Source organism: Pholcus phalangioides, unplaced genomic scaffold (genome assembly GCF_987345545.1).
Source record: "Pholcus phalangioides strain wild (caught in Gottingen) unplaced genomic scaffold, Ppha-v1.0 ptg000014l_1, whole genome shotgun sequence".
Taxonomy (NCBI): domain Eukaryota; kingdom Metazoa; phylum Arthropoda; class Arachnida; order Araneae; family Pholcidae; genus Pholcus; species Pholcus phalangioides.
In genome coordinates, this window is record NW_028301607.1 from 1709730 (window position 1) to 1726853 (window position 17124).

Genomic DNA, 17124 nt, shown 5'->3' on the forward strand with positions numbered 1-17124 from the left:
ATCAGGGACAACATGGTGGTAAATCACCATGAATCATAGCATAGGCGTACGCAGAGTTTTCTCAAGGGGGGGGGGGGGGGGGGGTTTCAATTTCTTTTCCTTCTCGGGGGGGGGGGGATTACGTTTTTTCCTGCAAAATAACAATATAATCTCGGCTTGAGGGGGTTAGAACCCCACCCCCCCCCTCCCTTGGCGTACGCCAATGAATCATAGTATACTATACTATACACATTTTTCCAGAGAATCAAATAATTGGCATGCAGAAACAGTTCGACTTAAAGAGCGCTGTTTCTCCATTACTATTGTCCTCATTACCTCATTATACGAGACATTCACAAGCCCGGAACTGCAGACTTGAATATATGCAGGAACCCCTTAGAAATGTTGTTGAGGATCATATTTCATTACTATATTTGAAATTCAACAGTTAAAAACAAATGCAGTTTTCCGAAATTAAAATTAATTAATTAATTTTTAATTAACTGATTAATTTAATTTTGAGAAAAGACATAAGTGGAACGTCACCGCATTCACCAACACGAAAAAGCGTTGCTACCCGTAACGCCAAAAATAAATACCGCATGTCTATAAAAAATAACAACTGATATTGCCATCAAATTATTACGAGCAAAACCATGAAAAAATATTTCATAATAAAAAATTTCCCCCTGAAATTTAAAAAGAAACCCCCAATTCATTTCGAGAAAGTCCAATTGCATCGCAGCAATTAGTCCATAAATACTTGCATAACGTTATAAAGCTCCAGCAAGGTTCGCTGTCTTTCGTAATCGGCTTCTGGTTAACGCGTAAAGGATAAATATTTGTATTTAAATTATGTCTAGACCTTTTCATTCGAAATAAATAATCATGTTTCCCACAACTCGACATTAACGCTGTTTGCTCTCAATGGAAGAAACATTCTGTGCCGAGCTTTTCTTTTTTGATTCCCGAATGAAACAAACTCCGTTTCCGTTTCTTTCTGTTTCGCGTAGGAATTTAAAACGGATGCGTCTCGATGGTTTCTAGTTAATTTGTATCATTCTCGGTCGTTTCCCAGACTCGAACCTGAAGGGCTTCGATACCGGATATTAGCGGAATTTCCACGAAACGTGCCTTTATCGCCGACTGGAACTCGCCAGTATTTAAGAGGGAACCCATGCAGTTGCCGTCACTCAATCTCGATAAAGTACAACGAACTCTCTCTGTCCTCAGAACAGACCGCTAACAAGTATAAGGTGAGTCAAGTTGTCCTCTTCTTATTTTTGTTTTTTGTTTTTTTTTTCGTTGTTCCACGTTATAAAATCTTGTGCCGTAAGTGGCATTATTCATTTTTGACGTAACCTGTGTGTTGTCAACTGCGGTTACGATTGAATCGCCGCAGAAAAGAGTTTGAGATTGATTTAACATATCCATTTGTAAACGATTTGCTAAAGTAACGTGATGCCAATCTCTCTCTCATACAGTGCAGTTCTAAGAAATTGAATTTTGTGTAAAAATTCATAAACTTTTACTTGCTCTCAATGAGATTCGTCACCCACGTCGAACCAACTGAGTGTAAATTTTGAGAATAGAAAGGAAGAACTTGACGTTGATAAGCATTTCTATTACTGCTTTTACAAGGGGACACCAGTATCGATTGGTGAGGACAATGTCGCAGGGAATTTTTCTCTAATAGGGTAGTTAATAAATGGAATAGCTTACCCCCGGAGGTAGTAGATTGTAACACAATTGACACGTTTAAAAAGAAATACGATAAACATGTTGGGGTAAATCGAGAGGCTATCCATTCTTAGAATAAGACAACCATAAGTATTCTTTATGGGCATTGTATAACATTTTATCATGTGTATATATTGTTTGTAATTGCATTTTTAATTGAGTTGCTGTATTTTTGAAATATATGACATCTATATTTGTTCTGGGCATCTTTTTCTCAGTCACCTCGTTGGGCATTTTGCCTGTTGTGGCGTTGTATTTGTATTTATTTGTATACTTCACCTTATATACATGCACCTCGTACACATTCCTCTAAGGAATTTCTAACGGATCGGCACATGCCGGGACGCGTGTTGTGTGGCCCTCACGTATGTGATGTTTCGTGATCATGATGCCATCTGTCTTCCATTTTCTGAAGTAGAGATGTAAATGATTGAATTTTCATGTTTATGTTAGCATAGTGTTGTAGGTCTGCTTGCACTCTCCGCAGGGAATAGCCATGATGCATAAAAATTTCTGCAAATTATAGAATTTTCGGTGTAATTTTTTATAAACTTATATAGACGTGCACTCAAAAACTGCAGTCTGAGGAAATCGCATTCGAGATGTTTTTTCTTGCATGCATTTACATTATAATTCATTACGTCATTCTTTGACTGAAATTAAACCAATTGACATGCAATTTTTTGCATTTGATATAGAATTGAATGAAGTATTTTTTTAGTCATTTTTGAAAAATCGACCTCAGGGGTTCGTGGCTCCTCTAAAGTCATCCTATAGGATCCTATGCTATGCACAGAACTTCTCTACCCCCCCCCCCCGCTCTCCCGGACTATTCCATTCTGTAGAACACTGAATTACATCCACTCTAAGCAATTTCGTGAAAAAGTTCATAAAATTGTTTATGTTTTCGATGGGATTTGTCACCCACGTAGAGACAACTGTATATGAATTCTGATAGGAAAACTGTATATCAGCACTATGTCGTATTACGATTTTGACTCATACTTCCTCGTTTTAATTCTGTAATTTTGAAAAATTTCCTCATCTTCATCCTTGTCACCACCACACACTGTGTACATACGCGTTCTATTCACCAGTGTACACATGTACTAATTTATACAGGGTGATTCAGAAAAGATAGGGAAAAACTTTAAGAGGTGATAGTACACACCAATACAAACAATTACCATAAAAGAATGAATGCGTGGGTCTAACATGAAGCGCAAACGCGTGCCAGTGCGTTTCGAAACGGCCGCGCTCCGAGTGAACGTTAAAACGGCATTCCTGTTGGAATTTATCGGGAGGAAAAAGAACACCCATGTAACCTGGGGAAGAAGAAGAAGAAACTGTATGCAAATATGCACCAGACCCCGGGAAGCAAGAAAGAATCCCGTTTCGCACAGCTGCCGATGCAAGCGTGCAAATGTTTTCGGATTGGGCAACCGCCTGTGTGGAAAACGCTCACTGTACATTCGTGCTGCCTCTGTGGTACTTCCGATTGCAGCTCCGCAAATGAAATGCATGTTTGCTTTTTTGGTTCTACTAAAGTGTGCCATTATCCCTAACGTTACAACTGTTAGAACGGCTGCACGCTGGAATAACTTCACAGTGCTGGCATCCGCGACCTTTATTCACTGTGATGCAGACATGCATACGGTCTTTCCTTCTTCCCCAGGTTACATTTTCACTCACGGTATTCTTTTTCTCTCGATAAATTTCAACAGGAATGCCGTTTTAACGTTTAAAAAGCGGCTGTTTTGAAACGCGCTGGCGCGTTTGCGTTTCATGTTAGACCGTGCATTCATTCTTTGATGATAATTGTTTGTATAGGTGTTTACTATCACCTCTTAAAGTTTCCCCCCCCCCCATCTTTTCTGAATCACCCTGTATATCTATGTTAATATGTTTTATTTTGATCTTGCAGAAGACAAAAAAACGAAATGGACGTGTCGTCACCTCATGTACTTTTCGCAGTCCTGCTGTCTATGATGTCAGTTGCGATCGCCGCGGACGATGTCCCTCGCTTACCGAAACCTCTAGCAGAATTCCCTTTCAAAGGATCTGCCACTGGAAAAAGCGCTCATTGGAATATGCCAGAAGTGAGTTCCAACGCAACGTGCATTCATTTGAGAAATAGAAATCTCAACAAATGATTTCAATAATCTTTGAAAGCATCGAAGTATGTAAGTCTTCATGGGCTGCCTCATAGCAAGATTTCAGACTGAAGAGCCGTGAGTCAGCGTCAGTGGTCAAGGATTCGGCTGAGAGCACACCGTTTAGACACGTCAAGGCAATACCGCTTTAAACAAGCCTAGTAATTTTGGTTCCTATAGATTTGAATAACGCAACGTTTCGGTTTATCTCACTAATCGGTGAGCGTTGCGACGTACAAATCAACGTGAATAACAACGATTAAGCGTGTCTAAAGCTGTCTTGTCTAAAGCCATGTCCACACTCGTGTAAATGCTAATAGCCATTCGCAAATATTTGCTTCCAAAGTGTCCTTTCCTTGAGGCAAAGAAGCAGCAGTGGCATAGGCTGACTAAACTGTGGCGCTGCCTGGTTCAATATTCCTTGGCGAATATTTTCCAAGAGCAAGAGAACCGATTTTTCCAGAACACTCGTCTTGTTGCGACTGTTGGCGTTCTTTGCCGAATGTGTGTGGCCATACCGATCGGAAGAGGGGGGGGGGGAAGGAAGGTGGTTCCTTTGACTTTAGTTGGAAGCTGAAAGGAACTCGACCAGCCTTCCAATACTTACCAGCCTCCTATTTGACGAGCATTGCGAATGGTGGAGCGGCCACACTACTTTCCCATAGAATGCATCGGGCCAGCCTTGACACGGGTGTGGCCATAGCTTAACCGTCGTTTTACAGACTGAAACGACTGACGTTCGCTGTCAGTCGTTTCAGTCGTCTGATGTGAACCCAGCCTTAGACTTCGTAAAAAAAAAACTTGAGATTTACAGATGCGAAAGTATTACTTGTTAAGGATGAACGACAGGGAGTTCAAACATTCTGAAGTTTTGGGGAAGGGGGCAGCTTAAGCGAGGATGCAATAAGTGCGGTGCACCCTGGCGGTATGGTGTAAGGGGCAGCAGCCTAAGCTTTGTGTGTAAACACATAAATTTTTTGAAATTTTTGAAATGTAATAATAAAAATTCCTACGACATTACGTACCGTCAGTGTTTTTCAGCCGTACCTTGAAAATGTTGAGAAAACTTGACGGGGGACAAACAGGGCTCAGGGCCTAATACCAGAAAAAAAAGGACTCTATTACCGAAGAGTGTATTGGTTCCGCACCCAGTAATTTTTTGGAAGCGGTCAAATAAAGGCAAAGAAAGAATTTGGGTTCTCACTTTATCAGGGACTGGAGCACCGGAAAACATTGAGATTTAAATCTTCCTTCTTCCTCAATACTCCTCAAGAGCTTCAAAGGGGAACATACAGTTCCACATCGAACACAACAAGCACCTACCCTCCACGAATTGTTACAATTCGTTCTGGTCGACAGTACGATTCCGTTTCCGATGATTAAAGTACTGTAAGGGTCCGATACATCATTATAAAAAGCAGACTTTTTTATATTTTGTTGGTTAAAAAATGGTGTGCGGATTTGGACGGGCAAACGTTTATAACAGAGTCCCCATTGGCTAAAGCCCTTCAGTTTTCCCTCAGACTTGTCTTTTGGGGGGGGGGCGGGCAGTATATGAGGTTCTACATTTGGCAGCAGGCACGACTTCCTATATAACCTAGGAGACTAGATCCATCCGTTTTGAGTTCTAGAATTCTTTCAGGAAAAAATTAGTTTCAGTTTTGTAACTATCTCTTATAGCAATGCATTTTCTAAGGGTCGACGGCTTTGTTCTCAGCCCAAGATATCAATGAATGAAAGCCCAATTCATTCATTCAGCCCAAGATATCGAAGAAACGGATATTTTCTGGATATTATGCTGAGGTGAACTCGGAAAGAAAAGTAATCTTGTCTCCACATCGGGACTCAAACCCAGGCTCTCTTGCATACCGTGTGTAGCATGCATGTAGCCAGCACGCTACCATCTACGCCACTGGAGACAGGACCCTACCTTCCTTGTTTCACGCACTGCGGCGTGAGGAGCTGAATTATCTTGGGCTGAGAAAAAAGTCGTCCATCTTTATATCTACCGTCCCACCTGGGGGCCATTCCCTGAAGTTAAGAGAGAGGCCACTAATGCCTCTACTTCAGCTCCTCACGCCACAGTGCGAGAAACAAGGAAGGCAGGGTCGTGTCTCCAGTGGTGTAGATGATAGCATGCTTGCTCAGTATGCAAGAGGGGCCTGCTGAGATAAGATGACTTTTCTTTCAGAGTTCACCTCAGAAAACATCTGTTTCCTTGAACGCATTTTTCTGTTAAACACTTTCAGAGCTACGCAAGTAGTTATGCATTAAACTAATGACATATTTCGAATTCATTGTTTGCAGGACCACGCGATCCGCCGGTACCTATCCAAGTCACCTGGCAAATTTCTCGGGAAAGTTACCGACGAGGACGTCGAGAGCCTTCGCCAGAGTCTTACGCAAGAAGACTGGGAACAGTTCACGCCACCTCCAGTCACCGATACCCAGTGCCATGTTGAATTGCGAGAGGTGAGGAAATTTGGACAGTGTTCTCACGTATTTTCTATGTTATCTAGCTCGTAATTCCTGCTAAAAAAATATACAGAAGTTACATTTAACAAGGGTCATCCACGGCCTGATTGTAACGTGTTCTGGGGTGGGGCTGGGGTCAAGAAAAAATTTGTGTGGGGTGGGGGTGCTTGCCCATGTGAAAATCGGGTCCTGGGGAACAGAAGATTTTATATGGGTTCTGTTGCTGACGATGTGAGTTTCAACTTTAATGCAAAGTTGCTGGTGTATGCCATACAGGTGCCCCAATATCTTAGACGTGACATCGTTTTTTTCCCCTTAAATTACTATTGTGCTTTTGAAATGCTGCAAAAACAAGCGGACAACCGTTGTCTGCTAACGGGAAGTTCCCATTAATAGGTAGGGATAGTTGTAGGAGCGATTCCACTGTTTTACATTTGATGAGAACTTGTAGGGTTATAAATGTAATACCGTAGAGGAATGCTATTAACTGCGCTTTGTATGACATGCTGTCGTGGGGAATTGCATTATACATTGATGTGTGCTCTCCGCATTCACTGGATAGTTATTATAGTTTCTGGACGGCGAGCGGCTACTCTCTCATTTCTAAATAGCATTTGCATGCCAATTTCGTATTTTGAGATGTTTATTTATTTTCCAATGCTCGATAACGTTGACTTTAGTCACGTATATTCTAAGAAAGAGCTCATGCCGATATCTCAGTAGAATATATTTACAGAGTGTGCGTATTAGATACATATGTATATATAAGTGGTAGAAAGTCAATCCTTATACAGGGTATATACTATGGACGACCATATGGACGACCACCCTTATGAAAAACTAATATGGAGAGGTCTGTTCAGTTTTTTATTTCACTAATATAATTATGCAGTCATAACACTTTAAGCATTGATTACGTCGCTTCATAATTCTGCCAAATTCACCAAACGTATAATTTGTCGTTTTCGAAGATGATAGAAATTCTATAATCCCTAAAAATTGAAGGAATCTGTATATTTGTGTGAATGACATTTACGAAAAATTTATTCTCGCAGAAGGGAAATTTTTTTTTAGCGCAGAAAAACAAAATTTGGTCAATTTTTTTCCCTTGATAGAGGTCACTGCACGAAAGCTAATCACTGGAAATGCGCAGATCAGTCCTTTAAAATGCAGTGTGTATGGTTGAAAGCTCATTTCTCTGAATTTTCCTGTTACTAGAGCTTATATAGGGTAGCGATGTTGACATTGGTGGATGAAGTACTACACTGGTGAAGTTGTTTCGCCTCAGCCCAAGAATAACGGTCTGAAGCTTTACGAACGTTTCGGACACAGGAGAGATTGAAAAAATATCCAGAAATCCGTGATTTTATTAAATCCCTCTACCGACGAAAATTTAAACTAATTTCTTTTCTGTACAGAAACCCCCCCCCCCACCCAAATCACATTCAAATATGCCACTTCCTTCAATTTTTATGAATTTATAATATTGCCCACTTAGCGAAACACTAATTAGCATGTTGCATCACCATTTTGATTGTTTCCGCAACACAATTAACGTGATTAACACAATAAGCTTGTCGAATGATCACAGAGTTACAGATTGTCGTGATGACGTCTGAAAAATACAATTTAAAATTTTTACGGCATCTTATTTATGTTATGAATGTGTGTATATTTAAAACCATATTTATAAGAATAAGCAGTAAAGTGATGGCTTCGAATTTGAAAATTGAGAGCTGAGGGAGGAACGGATGCGTATAATACGACGTATAAGAGTATTTCGAAGGGGCGGAAAAATTATTAGTTTTTCCGGTAAAAGCCTGAAGTTTGTCTCTGCTAAGAGGGTCCCAACATGACCGTCTCCTTATAAATACGCCACTGAATGAAACTTCATCTGAAAAAAGGTGGCCAAGTTCCGCGTGAATTATGTAGGCTGAGATAAATTTCGAAAATTGTGAAAATATTCCAAGGACAAATCCGATGATACCGATTTCATTATGTCAGCACCTAACATGCAAAGGTAGGCCCAAAAAAGAAAAAAAAAACGTATTCACGCCAAAATTTGCGGACGTGATTATGAAACGGCCTACCCCAAATTTTTTCTTGTTCCGTTACACCGACGCGTAAGTGATAGATCACTGTAGTACTTTAACCCATTGCAGGTGAAACGCATTCCTGGACGCTGCACCAAGCTTGGAGGTCATATACCGGCATGCCAGACAGACGAATACGTCGAGATCGATTACAAAGAGTGCAGCTAGAGACGATTCGGAAAAAAAAACTCATGTTACTCAATACCCATGTATCGCAAGTATTATCGATAAAATGGTCAGCCTATCGATCGATCACGTAAAGCTGATTCATTGCGCATTTATGTATTCTTCCTGTACGACGATGGGAATCACTGGTTCGGTGTCGAATACCACCACTTTGTGTCTTATATTGTGTGTAAATATATATAACGATGTCTCTTATATTATTTCGTCAGGTCCTGTTATTCATGGTGTTCTTGTACAGTATGTTCCGTAGAACATGTGTACTCGCACTTATCGTTATTTAAGTATGTCATTATAAATATATAAAAAAATATATATTCAGCGTTATACTTATACCAGCACATTTTCATCAAAATTGCAGCACGAAAACTATGCTTTCGCATGAAGTTATACATGTTTGCAATTATATTGTAGAAAAAAACACACTCTTTAGCATGTATGCCACAGGAATGCTTTGAATTTCGGTACGACACTGTACATTGTGATGCTTGCTGCAGTTGCCATGCGCGATGATTGATATTTATATCACATTTAAATAACTTGTATGGAAACTTGTTGAATAAATGTATGCGTTCTAGAAATACGAATCTGTATTTTGTGTGCATTTATTTCCAATATATCTCTGTACGGTATGTATATAGGGTGCACCAAAGTCATTGGACTTTGAAATTCATAAGGAGGGATAGATAGACAGAACCGCTCACAACCCCGAACTGACGCAAAGCAACTTACCCCCGTTACCTCAAGAGACAAGATTGTGTCGGAAAAATTAGCAAAGATTAATAGTAGTGGCCTCTTTGCCCCGTGCTCGCAAGTATCAAATCACTCGCGTCGTTTTCCCTACGAAGACAGCTATCAAGTCTATGTAACGTACAAGCCATTTGACTAAAAATGGACAGCTGAACCCAATGACCAGGGAGAAAAATTGCACGAGCGCCCAGTGGCACATAAGGGCTGGAGACCGCAGCTTAGGATTTCAAAAGAAGTGAGGAGAAGACTTGAGGGGCATAAGAGGAGGGATTGTCTTCGCAAGTTATGATGTGTATCTTGAAATTTCACTCGTATATCGGGGTGCCGTAGATGAGACATATACAGCTCATACCCCCTCCATCATCGCTCTGCCGATTAAATGTAGTAGTGCATTGAAGCCCATGGTTGGCTCAAAGATGGCGAAAATTTTAGAAAAGAAATGTGGCTGGAAGTACATCTTTATCACGGGAGTTACCAGCCACTGCCACAGGTACTAATAAATATCATATATTCATGGTAATTGATGCTAACTAATTATATGCGATAAAATGATGTAATATGAATAAATGGCGATAAAGTGTCACCATACGATGAGTAAGATGTAACAAGTTAATAGTCACGCGATTAATGGTACATGACCGCTGGTCATGATGGTACATGGTACATGAATATGGTAATGAAGATGCTTTACATTTGATGTGGAAAATATTTTACTTGCGGTAAATAGGGTTCATAATATGTGTAACTAGGGTGACCATACGTCCCGTATTTCCCGGGACAGTCCCGGTATTTTCTGTTTTTTTGGTCGTCCCGACTTTTTGGCAAAAGTGTCCCGGTTTTTCCCGTATTTTACACGAAGCCTACATGAATATTTACTCTTTATTGAAGTCAAAGATTGACATTATTTTTCAACTCATAAATTATTTCATGACATTCATCTTGGTGAACGTTTTTCTTCGTGGAATTCATTTTAATCCACTTCAATTTGCAGTAATGGTTCATTTCCCACCATTTTGATTTTTCTGTCATTTCAACAATATTTGGCAATTTTGTTTGGTTTTGGCGTCATTTTTGGCGATAGTTGGCAGTGTCCCGTATTTGGAATCTTAATGTCCCGTATTTCTCTCGAAGAAATATGGTCAGCCTATGTGTAACATGAAGTATTTACAATGACATATAAAGTGTATCAATTCTGGCAGCACCAGAATGGAGAGAATAAGCCATATAATACAAGTACATGTCAAAGATCCGGAACATTGGATCTGGATACCTCGAGAAAATTTTTAGGATTTTTATGTCTGAAGGTATCAGTGAGATATTATGATGGAGATTTCACGCAGATGACCTGTCAGAGGTGAGAATCATAACGATTTCTGGAGAGGTATTTGGAATAATCCATGATTGTGTGCTTCAATCTTGGTATCCCTGAGTTTATGCCTATTTCGGATGAACCGGGCGCGGTAGCCCAAGTCGATATAAGACACTCGCCTAAAGTACCAAAGAGGTGTCGCGAGTTCGATACCCGGTTCGTCCTTGTCAGAAAACTTTCCTGACACAGGGATACAACAAAAACGGCGATATGACCGCAGAAAAAAATTGCTACCGCAGGGAGTCCCCCATCGAGGGGTTAGCGCACCAACCTCTCGATGAGTATGAAAAACAAGCCTGCCGTTCGGACTCGGCAATAAATTGTAGGTCCCGGTCTAATTAGCCCTCGTGTGCAGAAAATGACCGTGGGACGACAAAAATGATCGAGACCCTTCGCTCTGTCTCCCAGGGGGGCCTGGTATATCTTCCGAGTATTATGTTTTGGAAACGTTCAGTGGATCAATAACATTAGGATACATCCAGGCAGGAGCTGCGTAAAGCAACGCAAAATCATTAAGAGGGCCGACCTACACTCGGAAATTTTGCTTCGGGACCCTTCCTACCTCTATTTTCATCAGAACTAAATTTTGACAGGACAAAATATCATTGTAGATTTTAAATCATATATTTAAATACTTTTATTTAAATTATTTGTTTTTATTTTTTATTTTATTTTATTATTTAAAACTTTTATTTTATTTATTTATTTACATTTTACCCATTTTTTTGTATTTATTCTCTTTATTCATTTATTTTCTTCGCTTTAACGACAAAAAAGTTTAGCAGTTTTACCAACAGATGGCACTTTCAAGCAATGATCAGAGATATGCAAAAATGAAAATTTCAAAATTATTTTGACATCTTTCTCAGCTGTCCCTTCAACATTGGTTTCTTTTTTTCACTCGTAATTTATGTTAAGAGTTTTGAGAGTTCTGATTGAAAATTGCAAGTTAAATTAAATAACCCTAACATAGCAGGAGCGTAAGCAGGATAGATGCCCCCCCCCCCCGTTTCGGGGGCGCTTGCGTTGCGTATTTTTTGAGAGACATAGCGTTTAAATAATTTCGTCGCGCAATTTTTTGTGAACGCTCCTGGTATCGATGGATGGTTTAAAACAGTGGTTCTCACCCAGGGGCCATATGGCCCCCTAGTGGTACTGGGATATTTCAAGGAGGCCACGGAAGAAAATGGAGAAAGAGAGGCCATCACAGGTGGTTTGGAGGGCTACAGAGAGCTAAGAAAAATTAAAAGGTGGGAAGAAATATATGAAGCTTTTATATTAGTGACTATACAATTACAGAATCCAACAAAGCCACCCATAAAACCAGGGCCGTCTTAGGGCAAGGACCCACCCGGGCCTCACCGCCTACATTTTGCAGCAGGTTCCCTAGGATGGGGGTTTTTCCGCAGGCCCCCGGCTAGATTTTTCACAGATCCTCGAAATAAAATTATAGTGTGAAAATCAAAAAATGATGAAAACCATATCAGGCCCCAGGCTGCAGCTCTGTCAGTCCCACTCTTATGAGGGGTCATGCCCGGGGGTCTCGTGTCCATAAGTGATCCCACCTTATGATAATTTGTATAGTACTGTTACGATTTGTAGGCGATAGATGGCGCGATTTGTTCGATGGCTCTCAGAAATATCGAAATCGGTTCATGCTGGTTTCAGTTTATCGGGTAGAGATGTTACTGGTGAGAACATTCTAGAAAGTCCCGCCCCTCCATACGGTGGCGCCGCCGACTAGGAAACTTAGAGATAGAATTTTGTAGAATGTTCTATTTCTCGAATTTTCTGTCGGGGTTATAAATAGTGCGGCGCTCACAAGATGGCAGGCTAGACAGGTTCAGAAAAGACTCAGAGAGACTGAGAGAGGCTAGACAGGCACAAGGAGATTCCGTCAGATGTGTTTGACGTTGAGAGAAAGTTGTTAGCTCTCTGATTAGGCTGTAAATACGTGTAAATTGCTGTTCTTTAAATAAATCTGTGTTTGTCCGTCGAACCGCTTCTTGTTTTTGCAATACCGAAGTCTTGTGGAAAATTATCCGGAACAGTACAATAAATTTTGAAAATAAGTAGGAAATATGCAGGCTGTTTATTTCTAGCTATGTATGGTTCGACCACAGCATCACTTTACCTAGGGGAGCCCATGATGTTGAAACGGTCCGGAATAGAACTCGGACTATTGGGGAGCTCAATAAATTCTAGGCCAGTGTCTGGGGGATAATCTTTGAAAAATTTTCATTCAGTATAAATTCACTGGAAAAAAAATCAATTCAATACGTTTATAGGATCTTGCTTCTAGGATGAGGGTCGAAGACTGGGTAAGACAGGGGAGTAACGAGAAAAAAAATGTGGTTCAAAGGGGGCTACGCGCAAAAAAGGTTAAGAAACACTGGTTTAAAAGACGTATTCACGTCAAAAATTAAATGTACAGGGAAACCAACAAGAAAAGACCACCTCTAAACAACTGGCCTCTTCATCTTGGAATAGAACGGATACTGTAAAAATTTTAAACGTGTTTTAAGAAAAATAATATTTTTGACATTTTACGTGAGTTTGTGACATGATTTCTAAAACTCTGTTCATTGTATCATTACGAAATTTTAACATGATATTTTGCTATGTATTGTTGAGGCAGGGAATCAAAATCTAAAAGTCTATCAGATATATTTTTTTAATTACAATATTTTATAGATGAAATGTAGGATGATATTTCAGAAACTCCACGCGTACATTAACATATTTTGACGTAACCTATGGGCATATTACGCGATCCTTTAAATTTTAGTTCATAACCTGCAACATTACTAGCTGAATGTACTGTGAAAAATCACAAACCATTTCATTATCAAAATTGCTTGCAATCGTGTTTCGAATATTACTTGGATTTTGCCTAAAATTTGACATAAAAATGACGTTTTCATAGAAAATGGTACAGGAAGACCGAAATTTTTACCGTTTTCACCATTTCCCGGACGCTTTCTATCAAAAAAAAAGCTGTTAAAGTTCACTCCAGTACCATTTTACGGAAAAGAATTCTCGAACGTAGTCGGATACCTTAACGAATTAACATTTTTTCATAAATGTTGCAAGGAAGAGAAAGGTTTTAGTTATTTGTTTATGCAAGGATAATTGTTTTGCAACTTATTATAAGGGAGAAAAATTAATGCAAAGTCACCGCACCCGAAGGGGTGGCCACTCTATTCTATCGTATTTCGCTTTTCATCTCACCCAACTGGAAACAATTAGGGACAAATAGAAAAATAGTATAAATACATAAATTTAGTTTTAACTTATTACAAATATTATTAAAGGGAATTATATATTCTTCTATGTGTATAATGAAAATCTACCTAATGGAAGATTCTGTTTAGGTGTTAATCTTTAAATGGGGTTTTAATCTCGTAAATTAGTAATTAAAAAGTTGATGTGGATCTAACGTGCAATATCAATAGGCCCTGGAGACTGAAAATTTCTTATGGGAATCTCTGTATAATTGTGTGTGCCTGTAACAAATATAAAATATTGTTCTCAAGCCGATTCGCAAATATTAAACATTTCACTAATAAAGCAACCAGTATTCAACTGACTGATTTAATTATACATTGATTTTCTCATCCACTGTTAAAACAATGAGTATTGCTTATACCCCCCAAAACAAACTTCTATCAATACTGTAAGATGTAAGTACTGTAAACAAAAAGTTTCGCAATGTTTTCATGAAACATAAATACACAGGTAATGAGGTTGTGATAAAAATTGGCGGGGGAGGTCACCGACAACATTTTTTTTTCACCGCTAAGAAAGTCCTTATTTGGGAAAATTCACTCTTGACGACATGTTCAGACAGCTCGACATGAGTGAATGACATTCATGAACTCGAGATTCAGTTCGACATGATTGAATAAATGATCGAGAGAACAAGTGAACGAGTGAATAAATGATCCAATGAGCATGTGGACGTTTGAGCGAATGAATAAGTGAACATGAATGAATGTGAGGTCACTCAATCTCTCTCTCTCTCAGTACATCGGCCACTCACTTTCTCTGTAGGTCGCTCATTTTACTCCCTAGGTCACTCACTCATTAAGTCGCTTGCTTTGTCATTCCCTCACTCTATCATAAACTCACCAGGTTGCTCACTCGGTCACTCACTAACTCCATTACTCCTTGAGTAGGTCACTCACTCTGTCACACACGCACTCAATCACCTTCTCCTAGCCAGATCATGGCCCGGCGCTGCCAATGAAGATATTTTAGCAGGTGGTCGAAGACCAGAAACATGCTTGGAAATATGTACGTACAAAGGTTTTTAACAGCTGCCTGATGCGAAGATATATTTTGGAAAGAGAGAAATTCAACTGCCACTGCGGGGAATCGAACCTTCGTCCTTTCACTTTCCGGGTGGGCGCCCTAGACCACTAGACTACAAAGACAACGAATATCTCAATCTTTCCTTGAAGCTCGTGTGCATTGAACGGGACCGTACATGGACGGTCGGACCTAACTCAGACCATAACTCACAATTGCTGACAATGCCACCAGATGGCTACTTATCCGAGGATGATGTCACTCTCCGTTATCATTCTTTCTCCGGATAGCGGAGAGTGACATCATCCTCGGAAAATATGTATGTGTTGCGAATCTAATGTGAAGCTTTTTCTGTTCAATGCTTGTTAACAATTAATCACCAAGTCACTCACGCACTCACTAGGTCACGTATTCCGACGCTCGCTTGCTCACTCATTCTGACGCTCACTCACTCGCTAGATCACTCATTCTGTCACTCGCTGGCTCACTTGACCACTCAGTCTACCAGGGGTTGCTCACCATGACCCTCACTCACAGAGGACTTGCTCTATCTCTAGGCCGCTCATTCTGTCACTCGCTAGTTTGCTCACTCACCAACATTAACCACTGTGTCTCTCACTCACTAAATACAATCCCTACATCGCTCACTGACGCTCAGTAACTCGTGTTGAACTGTTGTCGGTGAATTTTTCCAGCGTTGAATTTTCTCAGTAGTTAATTGCATGGCTGGAATTGTTGTCGGTGAATTTTCCGTCGGTGATTTTTTCATAAACCGTGATAATTATGTGAGAAATTTGACACCATTTTCAATCAATTAAGCCAGACTTCCTATCACCTCTATATTTCATTTGCAGTGGAGTCAGAGGTCTTCAACCTTTTTATAGTCACGAGCACTGACTGAACCCATCGTCAGAAAGAGAGTACCCTTTCAGCAGTTTTAACATGCGAATGCACGAAATCAGGATGATTTCAGACCTTGAACGCAATTCGAACAAGGTTTTTATTAATTCAAACGTTTATCAAGTGCTCTCGAGCAGGAAATCGGACACGAGCATCAAGCACCCTGGGTACTTCAGAGCACCATGGTGCTCGCGAGCAACCGGTTGAAACTAATTCGTAGTCAACTGATTCTAATTTTAATATGCAAATAAGGAAAAAATATTAATAAATACCACCCGAATCATTGAAGATCACTTAAAAAGAAATCGTAAACATCAATATTTTGAACGCCAATAGAAGCCAAGAATGAATTTAAAAATCCCACAACCCCCCCCCCCTCCTCCCCTAGAGTGTTAGCGGCGGTCAGTATTATTTCGGCAACCCTAGAGTGTTAGTGACGTGATTCCAACATCGCATGGTCAAGTACATCACTGACAAAAAAAGTGCGTAAGAGAGAGGAAAAAAAAGAAATAACTACATTCTAGAAACAGAAAAGTTAGAGGGAAAGAAAAAAAGAAAATGGAAAGAAGTTTTTGTATAGATCAAAATAAACTAGCTAACGATTTTAATGATAACTTTATAAATCAAGTGAGGGATACTGAAGTAAACAATCAAACAAATGACTTTGTAAGCAACGAAAGTTCTCAACTCAATTCAATTGTTCTTCACGAAATTGACTTGCCACAAACTGAAAGCTTGGTTAACTCAATTAATATTAATAAGCCGGCAGGAAGTGATGGTCTGACACCAAAAATGATTAAATTTATCTATCGTCACCACCCATCACTAATAACCCATCTGATTAATAAATCTCTAGATACTGGAATATTTTATAATGAACTAAAAAAGTCGATTGTTACGCCTATATACAAGAAAGGTAATAAAGATGACATGAACAATTACAGACCAATTTCGATTTTACCTATTATGTCAAAATTATTAGAGAAATGGGTAAAACGACAACTTAATAGTTATTTACACGCCATTGCCTACTACTCAAATCATCAATTTGGTTTCAGGGAAAAAAGGAATACTGAAATGGCTATGATTAGATTAATGGACTATATACAAAATAAAATTATTAATAACAAAAAAGTAGCAGCTGTATTTATAGATATCAGTAAAGCGTTTG

General features: G+C 39.6%; 1 protein-coding gene across 1 annotated transcript; it reads left to right on the forward strand.

Annotated features, from left to right (window-relative positions):
* The first annotated feature begins 1137 nt into the window (after positions 1-1137).
* On the forward strand, positions 1138-9210 carry LOC149077903 (uncharacterized). The gene is made up of 4 exons (XM_089241417.1): positions 1138-1235; positions 3644-3818; positions 6180-6344; positions 8510-9210. Exons 2-4 carry the CDS (start codon positions 3660-3662, stop codon positions 8606-8608), a joined length of 423 nt encoding a protein of 140 aa, XP_089097543.1. The 5' UTR covers positions 1138-1235; positions 3644-3659; the 3' UTR covers positions 8609-9210.
* The last annotated feature ends 7914 nt before the right edge of the window (positions 9211-17124 follow it).